The sequence below is a fragment of the Heptranchias perlo genome, chromosome 37, assembly GCF_035084215.1.
Source record: "Heptranchias perlo isolate sHepPer1 chromosome 37, sHepPer1.hap1, whole genome shotgun sequence".
Lineage (NCBI taxonomy): Eukaryota > Metazoa > Chordata > Chondrichthyes > Hexanchiformes > Hexanchidae > Heptranchias > Heptranchias perlo.
The window spans coordinates 18,618,210-18,630,135 of record NC_090361.1 but is presented as its reverse complement, the minus strand read 5'-3'; the positions used below and the strand labels follow the sequence as shown (position 1 = coordinate 18,630,135).

Genomic DNA, 11,926 nt, shown 5'->3' with positions numbered 1-11,926 from the left:
TGACACCAACTATAACACACAACGAACAGCACCGAGTGAGCTCATGGCGGACACGCAAACCGGGAGCGTTCGGCTAACACTGGAAACTCATCTGAAGCACTGATTTAATCAAAGGGCCCGCAATGTGCTTTCAGCGACCATTATTGCACATAGACATTAGCACCCATTCATGGCAACCACACACTCTCAATCTCGGAGGAATGAAACATCCTTTTATAAGAATGCATCAGACAGATTCCTCTTACATCAATTTCTTTAGTCTAAAACTGATTTTAATGATTAACTGCACTAACATTCAGAGTACTACTCTCTCCAGTCAGTCCATCTTTATACTCATCAACACTCCTGCTCACAGCATCCAAAACCGCGTAATTCCCCAAAAGGAGAGCCGGATACAGCTTCCAGGACACATGCAGTGATTGGTGCGAGTTACAGTTCCATTCTCTGTGTTGGGGTGGGCAGAGTGTGTCAGCTGGGGACTGTAGCAAACAGTATAGACATTTCACGTATTACACACTGCATGTGACGGGTGAGATGGTAACTCACGATAGTATTTGTACACTTGTATACAACATGGTTTAACTCCTAATGTCCATCTCAAAGCCAACCAGCACTGAAGCATTGTTAATCTGGAGGAAATACTGTGACTGCAATGTGGAGTTTGAAAGCAGGACAATAGAGGAATTTGCATTTACTTATCTAGTATCGCAGGTAACAGAGCAGCTCAAATAAAAGTACATCTCCTGCATAAAATGGTACAGGTCACCCAGATATGTACAGTACACACCATGTGAAACCTGCAAGTCCAATCCCATTGTACAGGTTGTACAACTCTCAACTGTAGCTGTTGTAAAATGGGCCAGTTATGGAGCTCACAGCCAATACTGGAGAGGACACATGTCGGTGACAAGGCAGCTAACGTTAGCCTTACATCCGAGATAAACATAGCAGCCGTCTCCATACATGTGGCATACCCTCCATTTTACATACGGATGTTGTTTTACACAATTTGAGAGTTGCTGTGCAGAGAGATCAGTCCTGGGATGCTCAGCTAACTCGGCATCGTAGCGCCTTGTCTTATATGAGTATACGTAACACCAAATATACAGGCACACTTCCAGACAAAGCATTCCCACCGGTTGATAAATACATTACTTGGTTTTTGAAAAACTAGGAAGTAGTGTGGGGAGGGATCTGCGGCAGTCAAACAAAAGCCAAGTCAGACTATCCATGTGCATAAGTGAGCCTTGCGACGACCCTGCCCCCCGTTGACCTCCGAGGTCCGCTGACCCCCCCCTCACTGGGACACCACTCCCCCGGCACCCTACCCCTCACTGACCACCCCACTTCACTGACTCCAGCCCTTCACTGACCCCCGATCCCCCTTCGCTGACCTCCCACCGCCTTGCTGATCCCGGCCATCTCCCTCACTGACCCTGCCCCATCCCTCACTAACCCCCCACCCCCGCTGACCCCGGCCCCCCCCCTCACTAACCCCCCACCCTCGCTGACCCCGGCCCCCACCTTGCTGATCCCCTCCCTAACTTCCCCTCCACCCCTGTCCCCTTCACTGACTGGTCCAGTGCCCGAATTTTAATACTGACCTCAGTAAGACTGAAATTGCCACCAATCACGACTATAAATTTGCCCCTCACCCCATAAAACTATGAGGGTCTTCCTCAGCGTGAGGCAGACCTGGTGAATATACACATTTTATTTACACCATATTTTCAAAAAACAAAAATAGTTCAATTGAATCATGATTCTTTGTGTTTTAGAGCTGATCCTTATGAAGTGATGAGGGAGTGACTGCTCTCGATGTGATGGCTAGTGTTGACACAACAGGAAATAAAAGCCTAGTGAACCCAAGATAGAAAGGCAGGACCTTGGCACAGTGTTGCACTATTCCTGCACACTCGCTGATATAAATTGGGCAGCTATGAAGCATGAACAGCTCGAATATTCAGGCCATGTACCAGGGTGCGAGCACCAGCTCTCTCCATGAACAGCTCGAATACTCAGGCCATGTACCAGGGTGCGAGCACCAACTCTCTCCATGAATGATAACTTCCTTTTGTATTTTCAAATGCCATCAATGTACATTCCCTAACATTACCCCTGGGCTACTCAGCCTAAATGGGCAAACATACCCTGTTAAAACCATACATAACGAGGGTAAACAGAGCTCCGATTTGCCTGCTCCCCCTCCCATGTTAGGTAAGTGATGCCAGTTGCTGTATCTGGGCAGTTTTGCAGAGATTGGAGAGTTTGGGGTGGGGTGAGAATGAATGGCTTACTGTACAGTAGGTTATACATGTGCGACATTGTAGAATTTACAGTAAGAGCCTAACGGCCAGATTTGGACAGCCTCTTCTCTCGTCAATGCTGTGTTTAAATCCACCACATCATCTTTAACAGATGTGCTAAATAAAAAACACCTAGAGTTTGGATTCTCTGAACCCTCCCTAACTGGATGACTACAGTATAAGAAAGCTTTGCACTGCTGCTTGAAAGCCTCCTTACACTTTCTGGGAGGTAATTTACTGGAGGAATGCAGATGAAACACTGGTCAAAGGGAGTTGGGGATGGTCCCTCGATGGCACGGTTTGGTTGACTGTGGTAGCGTCCCTGTCGATACTGTGGCCCCCTCCTGTGGAATCAAAATAGCATTACTCAAACCACCTGGTTTTATATTGGGTGGGTGGGGGGAGTGCGGTGATGTCACTATATACCCCAACTGACAGGGGGAGAGGCTACACTGCAAACTCCAAACACGAAAATTCTTCAGTTTAAATTAAAAAAACTCTCAGAAAAAATTGAACTCAGAAGCCCAATTAGTACCAAAAATGGGCTGAAGCACTTCCTCATCGATAAAAGGCAAAGTTCTCCCGACCTGCCCCACAGGGGCACAGCGGGGACTCCCGACCTGCCCCACAGGGGCACAGGGGGGACTCCCGACCTGCCCCACAGCGGGGACTCCCGACCTGCCCCACAGGGGCACAGGGGGGACTCCCGACCTGCCCCACAGCGGGGACTCCCGACCTGCCCCACAGGGGCACAGGGGGGACTCCCGACCTGCCCCACAGCGGGGACTCCCGACCTGCCCCACAGGGGCACAGGGGGGACTCCCGACCTGCCCCATATTCCTGTACCAACTCCTTCACAAAGACATTACTTGGATGCAGTGCGTTAACCTCTGAACATTGGGAATGGATGTGAACGGAACTCGTTCACAGCCCTGGATCTAACCAGGAAATGAAGCACAATGTTCCTGGGCTGGAATGTTTAGAAAGGACAGATGCTAAAAGTACTAGCACACAGTAAGAATAGTCGCTGACCAGAGTTTTAAAAAAAATCAAATGCGAGCATACAGAACAGAAGTGCACTGAACTGGCTAAAATTTAACTAAAAGTTAAAAAAAAACTTCAAGCAAAATGTGAATGTAGCAGTACATCAGATGAGGAGAATCTGGACTTCAAAGCAAGTGACTATTTTGTCAATTTGATTAAATGTATGTTCAAGCAGTGAGAGGCTGCAAAATCCAGTAATGCTGTTTAGAAAAAGGAATTTTCGGTTATGTGAACAGCTATAATGACGGGCCCGAAGCTTGGTTAAAAGGAAGTCAACACAACATCTACTGATGGATAGTTACTGCGTCAGCCAGTTATTGTGTTAATTAGATACCGCGTCAGTTGTTGTGTCAGTCAGATACCGCGTCAGTTGTTGTGTCAGTCAGATACCGCGTCAGTTGTTGTGTCAGTCAGATACCGCGTCAGTTGTTGTGTCAGTCAGATACCGCGTCAGTTGTTGTGTCAGTCAGATACCGCGTCAGTTGTTGTGTCAGTCAGATACCGCGTCAGGTCCTGTTTCAGTCCGCTACTGTGTCAGATTATTTCTTGCTGTCAACTAGACCAAACTAGAAACGAGTCACCTAGTTGTCCACCAAATGTAGGACTGCTGCACATTTCTCTTGCTCGACCTCCAAGGTACAAGAAGTGACAACAATCCATAACTGCAGGAATTCCAGAGAAATTAATGTATACAGCATCAACTGCAGGATAGGGGTCCTGTTAACCTGTCCTGCACATCACTGGCCCGATGAGAAACTATAATGGAGCCGAGAGGAGAGATCCCACAAACACCAGGTTCTGAGCATTAACTTTTAAGTTCTGCCATTATTTTCTTTGCTCCAAATGAAGCCTGCACAAGGAAGACTGGAGTTCACCCCACATTGACTGAGCACCATGGCGGAGCACGAATATTTTATCTATTGGGCGTCCGGATTTCAGAAAACTCATAGACAACACTGGAGAAATTTATCAATGTTTTCAAAATTGCCCAACCCCAAATCCATTTGCTTCATTGGAAAAAAAAGTGTCAGATGCGACTACAGCTCGAATAGAGAGTAATATGATGCTGCAGTTCCAAATGGCTGATAAAAATCAATCCCCTGCAAAGATCATTTCTCGTTGGCAAATTTGAGTGGAATTTAATATTGGACTCAACTCCAAGAGAACGAATGAGTAGTTCAGGAAGGCCTCACATACGGTAAGTCTCACTTAGTGGAACGCAGGGCAGTTAGGCTGTGTGGAATGCAGTAGAGTTCCCCATTACACTGTCGTAGAGATAGAAGGCGCCTTATTCGGGCTCTCATTGCACATTATATGATTTGCCATCTCTGCTTCAAGCTCCAGTGCGGAATTTTGATCTTCCTGATCACTGTCGGTGCTCCCATCACTGTCCTTTCCCGAGATCTCCAGCCCTCTAAGGAAATGGCTGTTTCCGTGCGGAATTGGGTACAGTCCCTCCTGCAGACCACTCCCGCCCATGGGGCTCGGTAAGAGATCCTCATCAGACGAGTGAATGGAATCATCATCCTCCACCATGTGATTCACAATATGAATCCCATCGAAACTCATTGGAGTCTGAAAGGGCCCTGGACCTTTGTAAAGCCGGATCTGTGAGAAAAAAAATACATGGGCATTAATCCAAATCAACAAGCACACTAACATTTTGAAGTTACATCTAAAAAGCCAAACAAAAGTGATAATGCATCTGCCGTCCTTTAAGTTCCTTCATCTCCTGAAGGTGCCATGTCATGCTGTATTGTTGTAAGTTCCACGGGCACCAGTTGCCCTTTGATGCCTCAAAGTGGCCATTTGACTTTGGCGGGCTTCACAGTTGAACCCGATATCGTCCTCACTTGATGTCCACACATGCGTACACTGCGATCAGGAATGGGAACCATCAAGATTTCTTGACCATTTTTCCATAGAAAGAATTTGGAAAGAGTTACATTTAATGTTGGGGTTTTAAAGCAAAGTGCATTCACATATGTTTAGGATTAAAAAAAAGATGCAGAGACAAAACATGCTTAAAGTGTTAATTTTCCCCGATGACTGTAAACAATAAGCAGTTTGCTAGCCTGTCTCACACTCATTATGTTGGGAAATCTTTGGTCCCGGGCATTGGCTGGGTTTATCCAGAAGGCCTTCCCTCCTAACCATGAACAGAGATAGAAATAGAGCCAGAAACACAGGCTGACAGTCAGGATTTTAAAACAAAAGCAGCAAGGGCAAGCTTAACAGGCTCAGGAGCAGAATGCAGGAGAGTATTTAAGCATTATTACGTTTCAGTCAAGGAACACGATCGACTGGTGTGGAGAATTATTTTTATTTTAATGCAAAGACAAGTTGTAGTGATTTAATATATTCAGTATATTGTATAAGCAGGTATCATGCAGTATGGGCACACTCCTAAATGAGAGATGCTCAGACTGCACATAGCGCTGTACCCAAGAGAATATTGAAGGGAAAACCTTAAACTTGTAACAGGAACCGGGGCTGAATTTCCACTTTGTGGCTCAGGGCTGATAAGGCCAATTGGAGCATCTCGAGCTGAGGTCAGTTAACTCCATCACTTGCTATTTCTTTGTATGCCTCTGATTGGTGGATTTCTAGGCTGGTTGTACTACACAGTTGGCCTTGATTTCAGCATCCTATTGATAATGTAATTGGGTGGAAAGCTTCTTTGGGGCAAACAGGGCACCGCCACCTCCAGGGAGTTTCAGATTCACACTCTCACAACTATGTGAACACCACTTTTAATCATTGAAGAGTCAACTCCGTAACATTAACATTTAACCTGCTTCCAATCGCTGGTGTGAAATGTAGAAAGAGCCATTTGATTTATCCACGGAGTGGGATTGGGTGACCATCTGGCAGACCAGGAAGAACAGGCAGGCAGTGCAGGAGCCCCCAGGGAGTGTGGCACTCACAAACCAGTATTTAGTGTGGAATGCCAGTGAGGGTGTTGACACCACAGGAGCAAATCCACAGCACCATGGGAGGCTCAGCTGCACAGGGGGCAAAAGAAATGCAGTTGTTATAGGGGATTTGATAGTCTGGGGACAGACAGGTGCTTCTGCAACTGCGGATGTGAGTCCCGCATGGGGTGTTGCCTCCCTGGTGCCAGGGTAAAGGACACAACTCAGAGGGTGCACCATATGGGAACCAATGACATTTTAAAAAATTCATTCATGGGACGTAGGCGTCGCTGGCGAGGCCGGCATTTATTGCCCATCCCTAATTGCCCTTGAGAAGGTGGTGGTGAGCCGCCTTCTTGAACCGGTACAGTCCGTGTGGTGAAGGTTCTCCCACAGTGCTGTTAGGTAGGGAGTTCCAGGATTTTGACCTAGCGACGATGAAGGAACGGTGATATATTGCCAAGTCGGGATGGTGTGTGACTTGGTGGGGAACATGCAGGTGGTGGTGTTCCCATGTGCCTGCTGCTCTTGTCCTTCTAGGTGGTAGAGGTCGCGGGTTTGGGAGGTGCTGTCGAAGAAGCCTTGGCGAGTTGCTGCAGTGCATCCTGTGGATGGTACACACTGCTGCCACTGTGCGCCGGTGCTGAAGGGAGTGAATGTTTAGGGTGGTGGATGGGGTGCCAATCAAGCGGGCTGATTTGTCCTGAATGGTGTCGAGCTTCTTGAGTGTTGTTGGAGCTGCACTCATCCAGGCAAGTGGAGAGTATTCCATCACACTCCTGACTTTGCCTTGTAGATGGTGGAAAGGCTTTGGGGAGTCAGGAGGTGAGTCACTCGCCGCAGAATACCCAGCCTCTGACCTGCTCTTGTAGCCACAGTATTTATATGGCTGGTCCAGTTAAGTTTCTGGTCAATGGTGACCCCCAGGATGTTGATGGTGGGGGATTTGGCGATGGTAATGCCGTTGAATGTCAAGGGGAGGTGGTTAGACTCTCTCTTGTTGGAGATGGTCATAGCCTGGCACTTGTCTGGCGCGAATGTTACTTGCCGCTCATGAGCCCAAGCCTGGATGTTGTCCAGGTCTTGCTGCATGCGGGCTCGGACTACTTCGTTATGTGAGGGGTTGCGAATGGAACTGAACACTGTGCAATCATCAGCGAACATCCCCATTTCTGACCTTATGATGGAGGGAAGGTCAGTGATGAAGCAGCTGAAGATGGTTGGGCCTAGGACACTGCCCTGAGGAACTCCTGCAGCAACGTCCTGGGGCTGAGATGATTGGCCTCCAACAACCACTACCATCTTCCTTTGTGCTAGGTATGACTCCAGCCACTGGAGAGTTTTCCCCCTGATTCCCAATGACTTCAGTTTTAGTAGGGCTCCTTGGTGCTACACTCGGTCAAATGCTGCCTTGATGTCAAGGGCAGTCACTCTCACCTCACCTCTGGAATTCAGCTCTTTTGTCCATGTTTGGACCAAGGCTGTAATGAGGTCTGGAGCCGAGTGGTCCTGGCGGAACCCAAACTGAGCATCGGTGAGCAGGTTATTGGTGAGTAAGTGCCGCTTGATAGCACTGTCGACGACACCTTCCATCACTTTGCTGATGATTGAGAGTAGACTGATGGGGCGGTAATTGGCTGGATTCAATTTGTCCTGCTTTTTGTGGACAGGACATACCTGGGCAATTTTCCACATTGTCGTGTAAATGCCAGTGTTGTAGCTGTACTGGAACAGCTTGGCTAGAGGCGCAGCTAGTTCTGGCGCACAAGTCTTCAGCACTACAGCTGGGATGGTGTCGGGGCCCATAGCCTTTGCTGTATCCAGTGCACTCAGCCATTTCTTGAGATCACGTGGAGTGAATCGAATTGGCTGAAGACTGGCTTCTGTGATGGTGGGGATATCGGGAGGAGACTGAGATAGATCATCCACTCGGCACTTCTGGCTGAAGATGGTTGCAAACACTTCAGCCTTGTCTTTTGCACTCATGTGCTGAACTCCGCCATCATTGAGGATGGGGATGTTTACAGAGCCTCCTCCTCCCGTTAGTTGTTTATTGTCCACCACCATTCACGACTGGATGTGGCAGGACTGCAGAGCTTTGATCTGATCCGTTGGTTGTGGAATCGCTTAGCTCTGTCTATAGCATGTTGCTTCCGCTGTTTAGCATGCATGTAGTCCTGAGTTGTAGCTTCACCAGGTTGGCACTTCATTTTTTAGGTACGCCTGGTGCTGCTCCTGGCATGCTCTTCTACACTCCTCATTGAACCAGGGTTGATCCCCTGGCTTGTTGGTAATGGTAGAGTGAGGAATATGCCGGGCCATGAGGTTACAAATTGTGCTGGAATACAATTCTGCTGCTGCTGATGGCCCACAGCACCTCATGGATGCCCAGTTTTGAGCTGCTAGATCAGTTTTGAATCTATCCAATTTAGCACGGTGGTAGTGCCACACAACACGTTGGATGGTGACATCAGTGTGAAGACAGAGCTTGGTCTCCACAAGGACTGTGCGGTGGTCACTCCTACCAATACTGTCATGGACAGATGCATTTGCGACAGGTGGATTGGTGAGGACAAGGTCAAGTAGGTTTTTTCCTCGTGTTGGTTCACTCACCACCTGCCGCAGGCCCAGTCTGGTAGCTATGTCCTTCAGGACTCGGCCAGCTCAGTCAGTAGTGGTGCTCCCGAACCACTCTTGGTGATGGACATTGAATTCCCCCACCCAGAGTACATTCTGTGCCCTTGCTACCCTCAGTGCTTCCTCCAAGTGGTGCTCAACATGGAGGAGGACTGATTCATCAGCTGAGGAAGGACGGAAGCTGGTAATCAGCAGGAGGTTTCCTTGCCCATGTTTTACCTGATGCCATGAGATTTCATGGGGTCCAGAGTTAATGGTGAGGACTCCCAGGGCCACTCCCTCCTGACTATATATCACTGTACCGCCACCTCTGGTGGGTCAGGACATACCCAGGGATGGTAATGGAAGAGTCTGGGACATTGGCTGTAAAGGTATGATTCTGAGAGTATGGCTATGTCAGGCTGTTGCTTGACTGGTCTGTGGGACAGCTCTCCCAATTTTGACACAAGTCCCCAGATGTTAGCAAGCAGGACTTTGCAGGGTCGACTGGGCTTGGTTTGCCTTTGTCATGTCCGGTTTTATTCTTATTATGACTTTTCTTTTTAAGTGAGATTTTACAACTGAGTGGCTTGCTAGGCCATTTCAGAGGGCAATTAAGAATCAACCACATTGCTGTGGGTCTGGAGTCACATATAGGCCAGACTGGGCAAGGACGGCAGGTTTCCTTCCCTAAAGGGCATTAGTGAACCAGATGGGTTTTTACGACAATCCGGTAGTTTCATGGCCACCATTACTGATACTAATATTTTAATTCCAGATTTTATTTAATTAATTAATTGAATTTAAATTCCCCAGCTGCCGTGGCGGGATTTGAACTCATAACTCCGGATTATAAGTCCAGGCCTCTGGATTACTCGTCCAGTAACATAACCACTATGCTACCGTACCACCATAGGAAGGAAAAGGGTTGAGGTCCTGCAGTCAGAGTTTCAGGAGCTAGGGAGGAAGTTAAAAAGCAGGACCTCAAAGGTAGTAATCTCTGGATTACTCCCAGTGCCACGTGCTAGTGAGTATAGGAATAGTAGGATAAGACAGGTTAATGTGTGGCTGGAGCAATGGTGCAGGAGGGAGAGCTTCAGATTCCTGGGGCATTGGGACCAGTTCTGGGGCAGGAGGGGTCTGTTCAAGATGGACGGGTTGCACCTCAACAGAACTGGGACCAATGCCCTCGCGGGGAGGTTAACTAGTGCTGTGGGGGAGGGTTTAAACTAATTTGGCTGGGGGATGGGCATCAGGATGAAATATTAGAGAGGAGAACAAGGTGCACAGAGGACTGGGAGGGACAAATAATATTAGAGTAAAGAATAGTTCAGAACTAGGGCGGATCAGACGTGGGGGAAATGCGAGCCAGTCCAAGATGAGATTTGAGTGCATGTGTGTAAATGCACGTAGTGTGGTGAATAAGGTTGGTGAGCTGCAGGCTCAAATCACCACATGGGACTATGATATAAAGGCAATAACTGGCTCAAAGAAGGGGATGATTGGGTACTTAATATTCCTGGCTACAAGGTATTCAGGAAAGATAGGGAAGGAAGGAAAGGAAGTGGGGGGGGTGGGTGGGCAGTATAGGTCAAAGAAATTATTATAACACTGGAAAGGGATGACATAGTTGAGGTTCAAAGTCAGAATCTATTTGGTTAGACTGAAGGAACAATAGAGGAGCTATTACACTACTGGGTGTATATTATAGGCCACCAAATAGTGGGAAGGCGATAGAAGAGAATATTTGCAGGCAAATTATAGAAAGATGCAAAAACTTTAGAGTAGTGGTAATGGAGGACTTCAATTATCCCAATATAGGTGGGACAGGAACAGTTTGAAGGGCAGAGAGGGGGGAGGAATTCCTGAAATGCATTCAAGAGAACTTTCCGGAACAGTGTGTTTCCAGCCGAATCAGGAAGGAAGCAGTAATGGATCTAGTTCTGGGGAATGAAGTGGGGCAGGTGGAGCGTGTTTCAGTGGGGGAGCATTTGGGGAACAGTGACCATAATATCATTAGGTTTAGAATAGTTAAGGAAAAGGACCAGGAACAATCAAATGTGAAAATGCTTAACTGGAGGAGGGCAAATTCCAGTGAGTCAAAAAGGGATCTTGCCCAGGTGGATTGGAATCAAAAATTGGGAGGCAAAATAATAATTAAACAATGGGAGGCCTTCAAGGAGTTGGTTTGAGTACAGAGAAAACACATTCCTACAAGGGGGAAAGGAAGGGCATCCAAAGTTCAAACTCCCTGGATGACTAAAGATATGGAGATTAAAATGAAACAGAAAAGGAGGCTTATGACAAATGTAAGGTTCATAATACAGTAGAGAATCAGACTGAATACAGAAAGTACAGAGGAGATCTAAAAAAGGGAATAAGAGGGGCGAAGGGAGAGTATGAGAATAGATTACTGGCTAACATAAAAGGGAACCCAGAAGTCTTTTATAAACATATAAATAGTAAAAGGGTAATCAAAGGAAGCATGGGACCGATTAGGAACAAAAAAGGAGATCTTCTTGTGGAGGCAGAGATATTAATGAATGGTCTTCACTAGAGAAGAGGATGCTGCCATTGTAGCAGTAAAGCAGGAAGTAGTAGTGATATTGGATAGGATAAAAATAAAGAGGAGGCACTTAAAAGATTAGCAGTACTCAAAGTAGAAAAGTCACCCGGTCCAGATGGGATGTCTCCTGGGATACTGAGGGAAGTAAGGATGGAAATTGCGGAGACTCTGCCCACAATCTTCCAATCCTCCTTAGATATGGGGATGGTGCTAGAGGACTGGAGCATTGCAAATGTTACACCCCTGTTCAAAAAAGGGGAGAGGGATAAACTCGGCAAATACAGGCCAGTCAGCCTAATGTCGGTGGTGGGGAAACTTTTAGAGACAATAATCCGGGGCAAAATTAATTGGCATGGGCGAATAAATGAAAGTCAGCACGGATTTGTTAAAGGAAAGTCGTGTTTGACTAACTTGATTGAGTTCTTTGATGAAGTAACGGAGAGGGTTGATGAGGGTAGTGTGGTTGATGTTGTGTATAT

General features: G+C 47.2%; 1 protein-coding gene across 5 annotated transcripts in view; it reads right to left on the bottom strand.

Moving 5' to 3' along the window:
• Positions 1 to 1,560: 1,560 nt before the first annotated feature.
• Positions 1,561 to 11,926, bottom strand: part of LOC137304550 (EVI5-like protein) — a 406,109-nt gene continuing 395,743 nt past the window's right edge. For all 5 annotated transcript variants that reach the window (XM_067973199.1, XM_067973201.1, XM_067973202.1 and 2 more), the window contains one exon: positions 1,561 to 4,958. In XM_067973199.1, the coding sequence (XP_067829300.1) occupies positions 4,611 to 4,958 (348 nt within the window). In that variant the 3' untranslated portion in view covers positions 1,561 to 4,610. The remainder of the gene's footprint in view (positions 4,959 to 11,926) is intronic.